This window comes from Tympanuchus pallidicinctus, unplaced genomic scaffold, assembly GCF_026119805.1.
Source record: "Tympanuchus pallidicinctus isolate F22 unplaced genomic scaffold, pur_lepc_1.0 scaffold18, whole genome shotgun sequence".
Taxonomy (NCBI): Eukaryota; Metazoa; Chordata; class Aves; order Galliformes; family Phasianidae; genus Tympanuchus; species Tympanuchus pallidicinctus.
The window spans coordinates 4018128-4036198 of NW_026294699.1; the positions used below are offsets into that span (position 1 = coordinate 4018128).

General features: G+C 35.8%; 1 protein-coding gene across 12 annotated transcripts in view; it reads left to right on the forward strand.

Annotated features, from left to right (window-relative positions):
* Positions 1 to 18071, forward strand: part of RBFOX1 (RNA binding fox-1 homolog 1) — a 743472-nt gene that overhangs the window by 367640 nt on the left and 357761 nt on the right. For 3 of the 12 annotated variants that reach the window (XM_052679513.1, XM_052679516.1, XM_052679515.1), the window contains one exon: positions 5507 to 5653. The exons of the other annotated variants lie outside the window; for them this stretch is intronic. In XM_052679513.1, coding sequence (XP_052535473.1) covers positions 5632 to 5653 — 22 coding nt within the window. In that variant the 5' untranslated portion in view covers positions 5507 to 5631. The remainder of the gene's footprint in view (positions 1 to 5506; positions 5654 to 18071) is intronic. 12 annotated transcript variants of the gene reach the window in all.

Below are 18071 nucleotides of genomic sequence, written 5' to 3' on the forward strand. Positions count from 1 at the left end.
CAGTTATCCATGCTTCATTCTCTTTAAAACTGGAATAAAAATAAGATTGGAATATATATGTAATTATGTATTTTTTCTCTTTTACCTGAATATAAGCGATCTACCGTAACTTATCATGTCTTAAAGCAACCTCAAAAAAACTGTGGTGCAATATATGCTCATCTAGGCAAAAATTTTGAATTCATTCAAATCTTGCACTTGTAATTAGGCATCTAAATATAATGGCCTGATTTTTTCAAAGATGTGAGAACATTCAAGCACGGTGTCTTGCTAAGTTTTGCTGTGCTCTGCATTTCTGAAAACCAGGCCATATACGTAGGTAGCCTAAATAGAGATTCATGAACTAATTTGAAACTTAAATAGACTAAATTACTGAGTCTGTTTCTCAATTCACATTACTCTTAAAGGAAAAAAACTGTGACTACTAGCAGGGATCTTTGTGTTATTGGCAACAATGTCAAAACACCAATATTTCTGTGGCAGATTTTAAAGTATTTTTGGTAGCTATGTGATGGTCCAATGTTATATTGCCCAAGTTTAAGGCAGAAGCTCTATCCTTTACATTCCAAATTATACAAGAAACATTGTTTAGGTGGAACACTTTCTCAAAGTGATCTCAAATGGTTGCTCTCCTCAAAGCCAGAGTGTTTAAGGAAATGTTCCATGTTATGAAATATATTTTATATATTTAACAGAATATTTACAACTGTCAAGTAGTGTGTTTCTTTCTCTTTTTAACAGATGTAATTTCATGGTTTACCAGAAACTTGTTTCAGGGGTTATTTTGCTTTTCTAACTGGAAGAAATGTAACTGGTTTGTTATCAATTCTTTTTATCTCTAAATTTAGATTTCTCAAGGAAAAAAAAACCAAAACAATGAGATCTGATATAACTGTGAGAAAAATCAGTGTAATTGCTATTGCCACCACCTTGCAGTGGTCACTCTAATGGCATTGGCAACTGGATGAGACAAAGTGATGAGAAAAAGCAATTATTCTAGGTTTAATGAGGGCATTCTCTGTGTAATGTGCAAATTAGTCCTGAAAGTCCAAACTCCAGTTTGAATATATTGATTAGAATTCTTTGCTCTTTGACCAAATTTAGTTCATTCATTCTCTTATTTAAATTTGGTATAGTGATGCTTCTCATAATGTGTGTCAGGCTAGGATGTAGATGCTAATGCTACTGTACCTTGGTTACATTTTCATGCAAAAAACTGTCAATTTCTAGTTCTCTTTTTGTTTTGTTATGTTTGTTTTTCAATATCAAATGAATTGTTTTTTTGTAGGCATTAAAAAATATAGGGGCATCGATACAGGTATATCTGGTAGCATCCAGAGAAAACACATTTTGCTTTTTAAAATTAAATAAAAAATCAGAGGCTGTACAACATTGTATTTTTGTCTACAGACTGTTTCATTAGAAAATATGGTAACTCAGTATTATTACATGTAGAGCTGGGGGTCAGTGAGCATGGTGTGGATTAGCGGTTGGATCCTGGTGATCCTGGAGGTCTTTTCCAGCCTGAGTGATTCTATGATTCTCTAGAGAAAATTTTCAAGTGTGGATGGTTAAACTTTTGATGTAGGGTAACAGCAGAGGGGCATCAGGCAAATATTGCAATTATTTCTCCCGGCGTCCCAACATTGAATTCTCCCATTTCTGGGGAGAGACTTTCCTGCAAATTTTTCTATGCTTTGGATGAAGAGTAACTTTTCGAAAATATGAATATTGCAGGGTTAGAAAACTCTTAAAAATAAAGTTATTAACATGTTTCCACGTCTCATAAACGTGCTGGCATGCCTGAACAAGGAATGGAAATAGCTGTGGTCTTGTGAAATCACTGCATTTCTTTGGAAGTGTTTTAAAGTGCAGCATTCAGCTGCCAGAGCAGTTGGTGCTGAGCCCATCAACAGTGTCATTTCAAAAAGAATTCTTTCCAATGATGGATTTAGTGACTCTCTTGCTCTCTTGTTTTTTTCTTGTTACATGAGTAATTCATAAATACTTTGTGACTTAGGCAGCGGGGTGCAAGCAGAGGAATCTGAGAAACCAGAAAATCTCTAGCCAGAATGACAAATTCTTAGGCAGAGCTATAAAACATACAGATCAGTAGCACAGAGCCATAAGAATGTATTGACTGTGGCCCAAACTCATCAGAAGATTGATCAATCCAGCTGGCTTGCATTAATTGTGAAATAGAAGGAACGATGCAATCAATGATAGGCATGAAAGTGCAGCGGTAATGATGCCACATCTAGCTAATCCAATAATGGAGAACCTGATGTATAGTGTATTGGAATTCCACTGTTCAGGCCCTGTCACAATAAAGTATATCCTGCAATTATGGGGAAAAGTTGAGCAGGCAGCAGTTGAGCCAGCCCAATCAGCCAGTTCCACGATAGTTTTCCTGATTAAACACTAAGCCTAGTGGCACTCAAACACTGTAGCTTCTGTGCATTAAGAAAAATAAACCTTTAATTGATGCGAAACTTCGTATTTGAATCAAAGCAAACTATGAAGATTAATGAGGTGTCTTGCACATATATTAAATTGAACATTTAAACAATTTATAAACTGATCTCTCAGTTACAAGGAGGACAGACCCTATGCTGACCTGAGAGTCTCTGGTTTCCCATGCTGGAAATCAATAAGAATCAAAAGCATGGTGGGAAAAAATAATATGCTTAACAGACCCTTAGAGAGCTGAAATTTAGTCACCTTCTGTAGCTGCCTATGGGTACTAATTTTAGTGTGCTCAGTGTAATGTGTTGACTGGAGGAAGAGTAATGTTTTCAGAAAATAGCAATGACTCGACCTGCAGCTGAAATTAGGAATCATAGTTCATCTACCTAACTAAAACAATCAGTCAAACAAAATTCACTCCAAAATATAGTATTTTTCATCTTAAGGAGCTTGAAGTTTTTCAGTTATTATTGAAGTATTGATTTATTTTTTTTTTAGCATTACTTAAATAATGAAACCTTAATAATTAAATTTACCTACATAAGCTTGCCCTTTGTCATTGTGATTTAATATTGGATTGACTTTATATTTTCACTGGTGCAGGAGATGCTGCACAATGGCACTGAGCAGACAGGAGCACCTGTGTGCAGTGCTGCTTCCCATGGGGCAGAACCAGCTGCTGAGATGCTACATGGGGTTGCTTTCTCCTATACATAAAGGGGAAAAGTGGAGACAGGATTGTGGTGTTGTTTCTTTTCTTTCACTCATCCCTTCTTGACTCTTTTATTTCTTTTTAAAAGAAAATAACAGCTCTCAGAGCAGCTCAACATTAGAGTGCAATGCATTGCTTATGTGTAGTTTTGAGTGATTACGGAAAGAAAAATGGATGACTTCCTAACCACTGTGGATTCACCTGAATGTATCTATAGATCATTCCGTTTGACCTTCTGGAAATCACTGATGGCTCTAATTCCGGTACTGGATAGTTGTGTTTTTTTTTAATGATCGTTTGTTTAAGTATATAAATTGCCACTTTTCAGATGTGAAAATCCATCTGTGAATTGAAGTTTTGATATTACTTAGTTCTTAGGGCTCTTCAATATTCACCGTTTCTAAATGGAAAAGTAGAAATGTGGAAATGCTTTTTCAAAAACATAATAACTTTCCTATGCTTGCTTTGTTTTTGTTTTTGTTTTTACTTGAAAGGAATTGCTGATAGAAAGAAGCTTGGGAAGCATTGTATAAGCAAATAACAAATAGACAAAAGGATTTGCATTCATATATGTTATGTTAAAGATTAGGAGCCCTACGCATCTTGCTTTACCTTCCTTGATTCTAGAGCAGTCAGCTCCAGAAGAAGAATCAGTGATCAGTACTTTTATGTCCTAGTGCAGAAAATCCAGCACTCTAAGCCTTCAGCTTGAATCATCTATTTCAGACAGCACGGCTTTTATTTTTCCTCTCTAAAATTTACACCTCAGGGAATTAAGTGGCAAAAGAAACCAGACCACTCCCATGATTACAGTGGGAAAGTAGAGAGAAAATTGAGGAGATGGTTTCTTGTAAAACTTCTAAATATTTCAAGATTTTTCTATATAATGTGTGTAAGAATGATATTAAAAAGTAAATAACAAGAACAATTACAAGAGTTTTCAGCACGCTTAAGTGAGCTGAAAGGAAAAGCTGTTAGTCTGTGATCAGCCAAGCTGCATCTGGCCTGTGATAGCAGGAAATTTAGCCATAAACTGACCTGGAAGACCTTGTCAGTTCTGTATTTTTGTAAAGGAGTTCCAGGGAGTATTTTAGATTTTGAATGGAGTAATCTGGATATCATCTGCAGAAATTTCAGGCTCTATCTCCTTGTGAAAAAAGAGAAGTCTCAGTAGAAAAGGGCCTTTGTTTCATTCCAGTTTGGCTTCAAAAAAATTGAATTACCTGAAAGAGCCGGGACTCTAGTATATCAAGAGTTATATAATGAATCGATTAATAATAGGCTGATAATTTTGTTGGTTAATATACAGCATTCTGTTGCATAAGCTCAACCACCTGGAGAAGGACACATGAAACTACAGGAAGTAAACAGGAAGCGTTTATCAAATATAAAATGCAAATGTTGTAAGATAAATGATTTGAAAAGTGCATTCATAGAAGTTGCATTATGTTGAACTGATCAAGTTTTAGTTTAGTCTGAATTTAATTTTCTTGACTTTCTATTTCCTGTTAAACTTCTTTCTGAATGATTGAAGCCAACCTAACACAGATTGTACTCCAATGAATCATTTTCTAATCATTTTCTCTTGATTTCCTTCCCTGCACTGGAAAATGGCAACGTTTAAGAATGTTTTTGTTAAAACCTGTTGTTGAGAAGACTAAATACCACAAAAAAAAAACCCACAATCCCACAGTACTGTATTGTACTTTTGTATGTTTTTGTTTCTCTTTAGGGAGAAAATAGAATCAATGTTCTTGAATTTTTTTACTTAAAAGTACTGCAGTGTAACATTAACAACAAGAAAAAGTTGTAAAGGTAATACTACCATAACTAGATCTTAATAGCAGCTGTTTCTGTGAGAAGTTAATGGTGTGATGTATAATTTTGAATGTATTTCTGATTGCATAAACTCATAACACTTAGCTTTACACCTCCCCATCATAAAAATAATAACCAAAGCAGTCCAAACTCTGTGGTGATACGTAATTGCTTTGCAACACTCTCACCTTCCTTGAGTCTTTGTTTTTTAAATTTTTACCACTAAGGAATTTCTTCCATAGAGGGAAATTGTGCTCATGTTACAGCAGTAAATGAGATCAACGGAACCTTTTTTCTTTCTGGAACAATTAATTTCAAGACAGCCTATTTTAAAGAAAGTACTGAGCAGTGTGTTTTATAATTGCTGGAAATCTTTACAGGCAAAATTAGAATAGAAATATTGGATTTCTTTTCAAGTTTTGAGTAATCCCAGTAGACGTGCAAGCTGCTATGAATAATTCTGTAATGTTTAAGTAGAAGAGTTGAGGTGTTTTTCCCCCTCTCTTACAGATTAGAGCTGTTATTTGAGGCAAAATGTCAACATTAAGGCAAATGAAGACACTTAGTTAGGATTGAAGTAGTAACTGATAGCCTGAAGACATCGACCAATAAGCTGACTGCAGCAATACTTTTGTATGTATTTCTTCACTCAAAGAAGTAAGTAGCTAGATGCCACCAATCATTTGTGATGTTATTATCCAAGTATATTCATAATGAAAGAACTTATGCAAATACTTTGCTCTTACTAGCTTAAAGTAATTAAATGGCTGTATGTACCTTTGTAGATCATTCCATAACGTTTGTCTTATTTGTACTTTAAAGTATAGCTAAAGTCCAGCTGATGGGACTGGGGATGTGAAGAAGCACGCTCAGAAGCTGCTTCTTCCATGAGATCATGGCCGTTCCATTTGCCTGCTCTATATAGAAAATACTGTTTCAGCTTTCAGTGTCGGTATCATAAACTTTGTTATTTCTACTGAATGCTCTTGAAGTAAAAGTTAGAATGCAGGAGGTGACTCTAAAAGATCTTGCAGAGTTGGAAGTAATTGAAGAATTCTAAGTATTTGAAAAAAGAAGGTGCTAATGTTTTCCCCTAGGGATAGAGAGGGGTATTGGTTCATCTATGATTAGCAGAGGCAAGATCATCCAAATACAGAAATCATTGAGCTAATGGAAATAGTCTCACAGTGACTGAGATCGATTAATATGATCTAGATTATTAAAGGGAAATCTTCTCCCCCTCCTTTGATTTATCTTAAATTCAGAGTCCTGAAAACAAGAAGATAAAGTGTTCTTAACATTTTGAGAGCAATAAAACTCATCAGAATGCGATGTTTCTTTTATGATCTAGGCAAAGTAGTATATTTTGCTGACATTATAAATGGTTGTTGAGTGATCATTCAGCAGTTTTGTTGTTTAACAGCAGAATCGCTCTGCATTTGAATTTTAGGCTTTGTTTCTTAATCTTGTTGTATTATCTTCCATGTTTACGGCTTTTCTGTACTACTTATTTCTATTATGAGTTGTCTTTAAAATTCAGTATAGGTGCTTTGTGTAACTTTATTCACTGGTATCTTATATCTCAATATAAAATTACATTCAGCATTTTGCTGGTGATCACAGTGGATAAACTTAGGGCTTTGTGAAATTTGTGCAGTGAAAACCAGAAATTCATCTCAAGATCATCAACGATAGTACACAAAGACTTAGAACTTCCCATATTTTTAAAATTTGTTTTTAATGGAAGTCACGCAGGTGGCATTGCTCAAGTGACCCAGATGTGGGCTTGTGAAGCACGTAAATGAGCCAGCCCGTAAGTTCAGTTTACCAGCACACGTCAGCAGTGATGAGTATTCTAAATGCACAGAGAATGGACTAGGCTGCTTTTAATGTGCAAGTTGAGAGTGCTCATTAAGGGAGAAAAGAGGAAACTTCAAGCTAGTGCTAGGCTTAAAATCTTTCCAGCTCCATTAGCATGCATTATTTTATATTCTACATCAGATCAGTTTAGTTTCTGCAAGAAGAGGCAGGATGCCAGCAGTTCTTTCAGGAATCCACGCACCAGTTTTAGGAAGGTTTCAACAATTTCATCCTGATCAAAGCTGAGGATTCCTAGCTTTATTACAGCTAACTACCAAGTTGAAGTAAGAATGGGAATTTCTCACATGTTTGGAAGGCACTATTCATGTGTTCCTCTGCTCCCACAAGCAATAGGCAACAAGTAACTTTTACAACCTGCTTATTAGGCACTGTGGGGTGTAAGATGCAGTGAAAATGCATCCAGACATCAGAGAGAGACCTAGACCTGTATGTAAGCTAGATAAGAAGAGCATCTTTTCTGCTGTGTGGGCCTTGGGCTTTCCGTACTTCCAGAGTTGGAATATAACATGTACAGCAAACACGTTAAATAATCCAAACTACCAAATAAAAAGAAAAGAGACCCACTGTCCTCCACAGTCTCTGCAGAGATGTCATTTTTTTCTCATGGGAATGGATATTTAGAACATGATAGCAAAGCTATTGAAAAATACTGAACTCAATCCTTGCTTTATTTCAAGTTCCACTCAATCCCTTTTCCGCTATATTGGTGATGAGTTTAGATTTCTCCCAGATTTTGTTTATGCTTTTGAAGGGCTTTGAGCAAAACGGGATTTTTGTGTTGTGTGTGTTTTGTGTTCTTTTATTGTTGTGTTGGTTTTGTGGGGTTTTTTTGGTGTTTTAGTTTTCCTTAGGACAGATGGTGTCTCAAGGACACTGTAAATTGAAACAACCCCCCCCCCCCAAAAAAAAAAAACAGCTGGTAAGGTGCAAGGAGGGACCAGACCAGCAGTACATGCCTGTCTGCAGTGTTGCACAATCTCTCTTGTTTTTTAGGAGGAGCTGGCACATAAACCAAACATGCAGTTCTTTACCCACAAACTGTAACAGTAAAATAAATAAATAAATAGCAAATAATTCAGATTTATGGCACACTGTAGATTCAGTACCTTTCTGTCCCGGCTTGCATACTTAAATCCAGATATGGCTTAAGAAAAAAAAAATTACTGCAGTCTAAGAACTATAAAATACTAAGAGGAAATAAAATCAATGTTGGCCCACCTCTTAGAATGCAAAACATACAGACAAGCACGTGTGCACACACTATTAAATGTTATAGAATGTTGTTTACTCAGAAGATTCAGCTGGAGGAGTCAAATAACTGACAATGAGTGGAAGAAAAAGCAAAGCAGTTTAATGGATGCCTATGTATTGTTGTTTTCCTAAAATCAAGGCATTTTTTTCCCTTCAGGTAGAAGGCAGTCTCACTACTACTGGATGCCCAATGTGGGCAGATGGAAGGTGTTATTATTTCCTCTTTCCAGAGTTCTGAGCCCCAAGTTTCCTGCCTGCTGGATGCAAGCATTTTGAATTACAGTGTTTTGGGAATCAAGTGAAAGGCTTTGGAAAAAAAATACTTGTCCATAATGTATTTTTAGTCTGGTTTTATTTACTAAGAATACTGCATATTAATTTCAACAAATTATTACAGCTTACTGGAATGCAGAGCAGAATGTATGTGTGATTTGTCAGTCTGCATCCATAACATGCCCTTTTTATGTGCAGTTGGGAAACTGAGATTCTAAGTTTCCCCTTTCTTAATAGAGCAGAAATCTTCACGTGTCAAGAACCAGACAGACACGGTGAGCGCAGAGACTGAGGGAATAAAGAAAAGGGCAGGCACGTTTCATGGAAGATTCTGGTATAGATTTTGTCTTTATTCAGAACAAAAGCAATGTTTTTCAACACTCTAAAAATGGGCACAACTTTACCATATGCCTGCTCTAATGCCGCAGGATTTCCCTGACTTGAGGTTGCTCTAACGCAGCCTGTTGGGATTGCTGCCTGGCAGCTTCAGGTCCTGGGAGCTTTAGCCAGGGGCCTGCATTGCAGGCACAGAAGGCTTAACTCCTTGAAAAGCAGTGTGGGAATGTCTCAGTAACTGAAGGAGAGGAGAATGAGATAACAAAAAGCTCGTGGGATCTGTTGGGTTTACTAAGTTGAGCTCTCTGTGCAGAATTTTCCATTGCTATTGATGTTGCAATTCTAATGGCCAAACATCTTTTTCAGCTCACTCATAGACAGCTCAAGGTATGTAGCAGTGCCTGTTTAGTTGCTTATTTGGTGGCTTAACAGCTTTGCTGTCTCTGTACCTTTGTTGATTTTGACCAAAGTCCTCACTGTCAACTTTGGCTGCACAGCTTGATTTTTAGAAACAGTGTTTCCCTTCTGTGCACTTTCCCCTCTTTGTGATTGTATTTAGGCTTTTACTCTGCTGCAGAAGCAAATCAAAGGCTGTATTTTAACTAGAGGTGTTTAGTTCCTGCAAGACTCACTTTGTGTCGTGATGGACATTAGATAGTAGAAGTATTTATGTCTCCGTGACTGAAATTACAGTATATCTAAGCCCAGGTTGAAAGAAAAATTTTAAGTATGTTAACCCAAAGGAAAATAATTAATGCTTGTAATGACATCTGCTGTTTGAGACACATTAAGAATTTTTGTGTAAGTAATAAGAGACAACCTTGTCTCAGAATGTATGTAACAGGGATGCGAAAGGCCTGAATTCAAGTCTCTGTACAAAATTAGAAATCAAGCAGTTGATATGATATACTGACAAATGAGACAAGTAACCTATTGCAGAGAAGCATTAGCTACCCTTTTAATTGCTGCTTATCCTCTCTCAGTAAGTGAGGTAATTGATGTTTTACTCTCAAAATTGATCTCAGTGTTTCAGGTAGTTAGCAGAACAGAATAGCTTTTACATCATATAACACTAAAAATCGATTAATCACATAAGCTAATCCTCGGCTCGAAAATTTGCTAAACTTGAAGACTAGCTGATTGAAAAATAATGAGGTTGTTTGGGCCTTGATTTCGCTAGGCTTGATTGTGTTTAATCTGACATAACAACATAGAACATGAAGACATTGTTCCTTTCTTTTGTTTTTCCAGTGCTTATATGCTCACAAATTTCTTCTTGTTTTTTTTGTTTTTTTGGTTTTTTTACTCTTTTGTGTTTTTTTCATTTTTTTCTCCTTTTTCATTTCAATTCTTAATCTTTTAACTAATGTTTTTCACCTGCACTTCCCCTGGTGTTATTACACTGCTTGCTTTGCACAGCCTTGGCTTTCACTCTTAGTGATGCAGCCATTCTGCAGCAGGGATCTTGCAGAGGGACAAATACAGGACTGGTCGGAGTTGCTATGATGCAAGGACAGCCAAGAAAGCCAAGGGGAAAAAGGCAAACAGACAAACAAAAAAAAACCCAACCCACAACAGACTGTAGTTAAATATATCTGAAATTCAGGGCAAACAACAGCAGAAGCAGTGCAGTGATCTCCTGCAGACTGGGAGCTTTAGTCTGAGGGATGCACCAGCAGTTTTGTGGTAATTTTGATAAGAGCAGAACAATATAATAAATGGCTGAAGAAAGTGCATTCAATGATAGATGCTTCAGCCATTCTCATCAGGTTCACACTTGGCTAAATTCATGAAAACGAAACAAAACAAAAAATCTGGAAATAAAAGTGAGGAAAGGCAATAACCTGCAGTCTACAATGATGAATAATTCTGCATATTTACCTCATTGCAAAATGTAATGAAAGAAGTTCTACAAAATCTGTTCGGGTGTGAGAGAATTGCAAAGTGCAAAAGAATTGTTTCCAGTGTCTTACCATACTATACTGAATGCACAGACTGTACCATCACACTGTGAGCATTACTTGCATGCAAATGAGAATGAAATGGACATTTTGCATTGCTCTCTTCAGTCATTATTTTAGCCATGCATATTATAACATAAAATTATTTACAAATAGAGTAATTTGATTTATCCTGTGCTGCACCGTAAACATATATACATATGCTTATATAGAGAGAGGGATAGATATGTATAAGCAAAATGTTTTCCTGCCTGTATATAGAGCTACAGATAGATAAATAGAAGAAAACTTCTCGGCAGAATTCTTTCTCCTTTCAATTTGGGTTATGATACGGCAGGAAAGTGAAGAAATGTATTGCTATATGAAAAAGAAAAGAGGTTATTTTTTATTGTAAAAAGATACAGTATTGAGATCTTTCATGTATATATAGCAAAAGATGTCTCTATCTCATAAACTCTGACCTGAAACTCTGTCAGCATAGTTCAAACTTTGGGCAGCTCATCACAAAGTCTCAAAGAAATGTTGGCAGCAGCTCTTCCATGCATAACAATTGTATGCAGTGTGTCATTAAAATTACTTTGGAATGTATAGATACAATTGAATCTTGAAGCTGCAGTTTCAAGCTTGTTATCACGGACAACATTGGAGAACATGACATACAGTTTGCAAAATGAGCATAGGTGTGTGTCCATTCACATGCCTATACATAAACTTAAATATTTCCTTCTACTACTCCATTTTTAGGGCAGTAAGACTGCTACCCTAGTTTCATTAAAGGGTGACAAATGTTTAACTTTGCCAGCTGCACCCAATTTTTGCCAATGACTGTTCATTCTCTTAAGAGAAAGGCAAGAATTTTTTAAATGAGACTTACTACTTACTTGTCCAAGGTAACCTGAGTGAGAAGTGTACACTGCCCTACTGGATCCCCTGATATGATAATCTCTAGATGTCCTTCCTTACAAAGCATCAAGGGATTTTTTTTTTTTTAGGAAAGCTTTAAAAATTCTTGGGAAAAAAAGGCTTTTCTTTTTTTGCAGCAAGCTGTAATGCTGCCACTAAAAATATATTGCTGATTAAATTTTATTGACAGCCCTTGTAATGCATTCTTAGAACCAGTAAATGCACTGAGTGAGTAATTATTGAATGCTAGACACTGCATCTTCTATAGTTAGTTAAGCTGTTTAGGAAAGGAGATTAAGGCAGTATGCCCTTGCCTTCCCTGTGTAGCTATGAGGTGTGGGCATTGTGAAGAATAAAACACCTTCGTTTAGGATGCCAGTGATACAAAGGCTGAAACAAACTTTGGTTTTATCTCTCGCTTTTTCGCTTGAAAACTGCGGACAAACTGGGAGATAAGATCAATATTTGTAAGGCCTACAAGATAGATTTCCACATGGAGGAAAATAATTCTGATTCTTTCAAAAGAAGTTTTCCCAAGGACTGTTCCTAAATTGAGCAGTGGTATTCAGAGCTACGCTGTATGTGAACATAAATACAAAATTTCCGAGTGATATTTTACGATGCTCAGGTTTTGGGTCACTTCACATTGCTGATGATGAGCTATATTCAGCTGTGGCCCAACATCACTGATGTGGAGCAGTAGCAGCCATGTTTCTAACTCATGCAGTCTGTGCAGGTGGGAGGGAAGCTGTTGGAGCATTGCTTTCCCCACTCTGTGATGGGATTCCTGTTCTTGTGCATGACAGCTGGGCTCCTGAGGTGTACGTCAGTAAGAGTAATGAATTGCAGAATAACACTTGGAGGTTAAACTTGAATCCTAGAGAAGTTCATGATTTGCAGTAGTCTACAGTATTATGCCATGGAATAGAAACATGAAAAATTTTGAGTATCCTTCTTGCTAATGGCAGCATATGAGGCTAAATATAGCCAGTATTGTTATTAGATAGTTCCTGCTCACTTAGTTCTCACTTACTGGTGTATTTTGTTCTCAATACTACTGTGTTTGGCACAGCAATTTGTCATGGTATTGTTTTCTTTTAAATGAGCGTTTCAGGGTAATCTACTATTAATTGCAGATAATTAAAGACATTACTTTTTGTACTTACGTTACCATTTCTTACTATCATAGTGAGAACTGGGAAGTTGTTGGAAGTGATTATGTAACAAACTTTAGGTCCAAGCAGAAGTGTTTGCACAGTCTTGCCACATTTCTTTTGTGTTCCTATCTGAAGTGTATCATCTGGATACCTGTGATCATTAACTGGAGTAACCTTCAGCTGGTAGCTACAAGACTTGCTTTACATTCTAAAGACATTCTTTATATTTCTAACTCTAAAATAACTCATCTCAGTATTGTTCCTTTGCAATTCTGCTGCTGTAAGTTAAAGAAAGATACTGCCTTTGGTGTGTAAGATTTACAGTACAGAGCAGAAAATAGGATTTTTACACTACCAGCATTGAGAAGGGATTGGTTTGTGGCACCAGGCATTCTACCCATTTGTACAACCTATCATTCCACTGAACAATGCCATGTGAGGGGGAAAAAGTATATCATAGAATGTGTTCCTCGTGGTGCTTGGTTTACAGCTCTTTAAAATCTGCCTGCAATAGAAACGCTCCCAGGAATTGTTAGTCCTAATGAAGGCCACAGGTCAAGCACGTGCCACAAAAGTGAGACCATTTTGAGTTCGGACACAATGGTGTTTTCTATATGGGACTCATTCAAAGTATTCAATAGCAAAACAAAACAGAAAACCACTTCTGTTTTTTGGATATATTTATAAAGCATCAGTAACGTTAGTGTGTGAAGTTCTCTCTCTAAACTTTGTGAAGGCATAATTCCTCCTTGCCTTTGATGTGCTTTAGGAAAAGAACATCACCTGAGGGGTCCACTGTTTGATAAATTAGTTCAGTAAAGGCAACCTCTGCTTCACAAAGTAGATTTATTACAGAACAAGCTGATAAATGTGACAAAGGCTACAATACCCGTGTTTAGATTTGAGAACTTTTTGTGCAAGCACAGAAATTACCATTGCATTTTATGTACAAAATAGAAAGGATAATTTAAAAGACATTGATGACATTTGGAGGCCTACTTCCTTCTGAACATTAGTTTGGATCTTAGTGATTAATTCATTTATCTTTCATTTATATCCTTGCAATTTTCTCCTGAGATGTAAAGACAAGTAGCGCAGATATGTTTCATAAATAATGAAGCCATCCGCCAAAATTTCAAGTGGAGTGATGCATGAAAACTGACTGTCCTAGTGATCTTACTTCATACTGTACACTTTTTTCTTTTTCTTTTTATTTTTTTTCAATCAGAATTTATTGACAAGCATGTCTATATAAAGTAAATGTAAATGTATAGGCACGGGCCATATTTATTAAATCTCAGTTAAAGACAGTTGTTGAATGCTAGCTGTAGTTAATGTTGAAAATGCTAAGGATTTCCTATTTTATTTGCAGATTAATAAAATAAATTTTCCTAATAAATCTGTGGTGATTAATTTATTAGGTTAATAGTACAGAATGGCAATATGCTTTGAGTAGTTTAAAATAAATTAATCTGTTTTCTGTTTCTAAATCCTTTCTCTTTGTATCACTACAAAGTTTAATTTTGTATTATTTAAAAGAGTAACTCTGAGGAATTGGACAAATCAAAGTTTGGGTACTTGTCAATTCATTGGCTTCATGCTAACCTTTGCAATATCTCCTTTCTCAAGCGAGTTCCTTTTATAAGGAACTAAAGAGTTAGCTAATAATTTTATCTGCCAGATAAAGGCTGTGTTTTGGTGGGGTTTTTTGTTATTTGTCAAGCATTAACAACTGATTGATGGTGCCTTATTTTTATCAGCACACAGGCACAGCTAGTAACCTTGCAGATGTTTACTGATAACACACAGGTGATATCTGCAGTGGCAATTTGTAGCATAACTAGTTTGAATAACTGTGTGAAAACCCATGACCATGTGCACTGATATCCTTATTTTCAGCCTTCTCTCCGTCTTTGAAATATTTTTCCAAGATGTTATAAGTATTTAGTATGCATAATTGACACTTTAACAGGCTGGTATTCATTTTTTCTGATAAAAATATAGGAATTTCTTGTATGAAAAATAGAAATTTTCATCGTTTTATTAAGTGTTCTCAGCCTGGAGTTTTCAGTCATTGTCTCTATTACTTTTTAAAAAAACTCTGCAAAACAGCAAATCATAACATTTCAAAAGCTGTTAGCAGTACCTGATACTCAGATATTAATTAATACATCTGACTTCATTCTGTATTTACACTAGCTTCAGAGTTTATCACTTAATAGGTATTCATGCCACAAACTGCATTAATTTTTCTGCGCAGAGACTTAACATCAATTTCCCCAAAGTTACACAATTTTACAAGAATAAATTCTTGTATTAACTGTGTGCTCGTGATGCAAGAAAATGATTTATGCAGCAGTAAACAGTGTAATACATGTAATGAGCAGGTCTTGGTCTGGTAGTGTTTGCATTCAAAGATAACATACTTTATGCTGATTATTTCTTTAGCATCACAGTATTTTCAATTATGTTCTTTGCAGTGTCCATTTATTCTTTTTAATACAGTGTCTTTGCCTTCTGATTATTCCTTATAATACAGACTGTGCTGTGCAGGGAAATTAATGTATACTGTAGCTGGTCTTTTGTGTACCAAAGGAATATTTATTTGAATACTAAATATAGATAAAGTTTCTCATGGGATTGTTCTTTAACATACATGTGCAGAATTTAATTTTGAGGATTTTTACCACCCAAGCTTTATTCTAGAATGATACTTGCAAAAATACTTTTTGGAGACTTTTTTTTCTTTTCTTTTTTTTTTTCTTTTTCCAGTTTTTATGAAACTGTACTGCTGGGGAGTTTCCAACTGAAAGGAAGCAGTGTGTTAGCATTCAAGGAGTAGTCACACAGTCATGTAATGTAGATGCAAAGTAGAGATAAACCAGTTTCTCTCCTAGTGGTTTATTCACAAAAAGGCACACCAGCAACTCATGGTTCCTTTTTATAAACATCAGGGAAGTGGTTATACAATGGGGTACAGTGGGGGTACAGTTGCCACGCTGACTGGCGCTGTGCCGTGTTGCAGGTTTTGTGCTTATGGGGGTCTCAGAAAATGAAGAGCTTCCCAGCTGTGCTGCAGTACTGCAAGTTTTTGTGTATGGAGTGTCGGGAAGCGAAAGGCAAATTCAGTGACGCAGGTCTCTGTGTGACCTGCAGTACATTTTGGGAATACAACTGCTAAAATCAAAAACAACAAAACAAACAAACAAAACGAAAGCCAAGGTAGATTGCCAGGTACGTTTTGGATGCTATAGATGATCTTAACAAAAAAAAAAAAAAAAGTCTTAGCCCAAGGCCAAGAAAAGATGAAAATTAGAATTGGGGTAATCTCAACTGTTTAAAAGAGTAAGTATGACACAGGTAAATAATTACCTACACACTGATTGAATACAGCAATGATTTTTAGAGTGTTTCTGATTTTTTTTTTTTTTTTTTTTTTTTTTTTTGAGATTTTTCTGTTATTTTTTTTCTCCTCAGTACAGTTCTCCTGTTTCGGAATCTTTTGCTAACTGAGGATAAGAAGAAATGGAAAGAAAGGAGCAAATAAAACCATAGATTATTTTTTATGGAAGATGAGATGGTTCTCATTTACATTTACAGCTTTACAAAGATTGTAACATGATGCGTTTTTTTCTTTTTTCTTTTCCTTTTTTTTTTTTCTTTTTCTTCTTTTCTTCTTTTTTTTTTTTTTTTTTTTTTTTTTTTGATGGAAATGCTTAATCTGAGCTCAATGGGCCATAATAATTGCCTGTTTCTTCCAGTAGGGAAAAAAAAGCCCTCTTGTATACGATGCTTGAAACCTTAACTATGCTTAGTATTACGCACAGAACTGTAGACATTCCTTCACCCAGATGTATTTATAACAGCAGCATTACTCAATATACAATACGAAGCTAAGGGCATTTGAGAATAAATCAGTCCCTCTAGCTACTGCTATAGCACAATAACTGATGGTTGTAATAAAATCCCTTGAAATTAAAATTCTATGCGTGCAAAGGCACATACCTTGCTAAGAGAAACTCAAAGCTCTGTATTCTGGAAAAATTTGCATATGCATAGACATACACACTTTTTACGCATATGTAATAGAAATTCAACATGTAAAAAAATCTTCAGGTTCTCAGCATTGGAGGAGCTCATTAGACTTTCAGCAGGGAACATTTGAGGGTCTTCAGGAATCATACACAGGAAAAGCATTAAGTTGCTCATAGAAGAGGAGGATGGCTCCATCTCCTCCTTGAGGAAGAAAACTGATTTTATGTCTGAAATACTCTTAATGTTGTTGTCAGTCACTACAAAAAGCTCCCCAAACCCCACTTCCACTTTACTGCCCATGCATTTTCTGATAGTTTTAATGAGTTATCTGCATTTGGGTAACTTCATGGAGCTCTGAGGTCTTCAGACAGATGTGTCTTCATTTGTGTTTTGAGATTTCATGTGAAGTACTTCATGAGAAGTCATTTTAAATAAATACACAATATTTTTATGTGTTAATGTACAAGTCCATAGTCTCTCTAAATGAAGACTCATTGGGGAGGGTGTGGTTCTCTTGCAACTCTATTTCTTTTGAATTCTCTAGGGCAATCAGATGATTAAGAAAAAATTCTTCACAGTGAGAGTGATAAGTCATTGGAACAATGTGCAGGGAATTGGTGGAGTCACAGTCCCTGGAGGTTTTCAAGAAACATGTAGACGTGGCACTTAAGAGCATGGTTTAGTGGCATGGTGATGTTGAGCCAGCAATTGGGTTTGATGATCTTAGTGGTCTTTTCCAATCTTAATGGCTTTATGATTCTGTGATGAAAATTCTAATAGAAATGTGATAAAACAATGCAAGGGAAGTGACTGCAGCACCTGGCATATTTGCTTGTGTAACTTTAGAATTTATTTTTTTTAATACAGAAAAAAAAAAAAAAAACAACATAAAAGAGTATCATTTATTTTCAAGAGAACGCTTTACAGTTGGGTGAGCATCTAATGAGAGAAAACACTGATTTTGCAAATAGTATTAAATAGTATGAATATCTATGTCAGAATCTAGTGGAATATAACTGGTGATTAATGTATGGTTTTATTTCATTTACATCTATGAATGTATGAGGAGACGTAAAGCTGATAAATATGCAGTTACTAATTATGAAACTATTGCGGTGAAACCACTGTGACTGTGGTCAGTACCAGGTCTTTCACACGTGTTTGCCATGCTCCGTAGATCATCTACAGATAATGACCTTAAACTGTCTTTGTTTAATGAAAGCAGACACATTTTCACTATATGGATGTTTATATTTTCATTGCCCTTTTTGAAGTGGA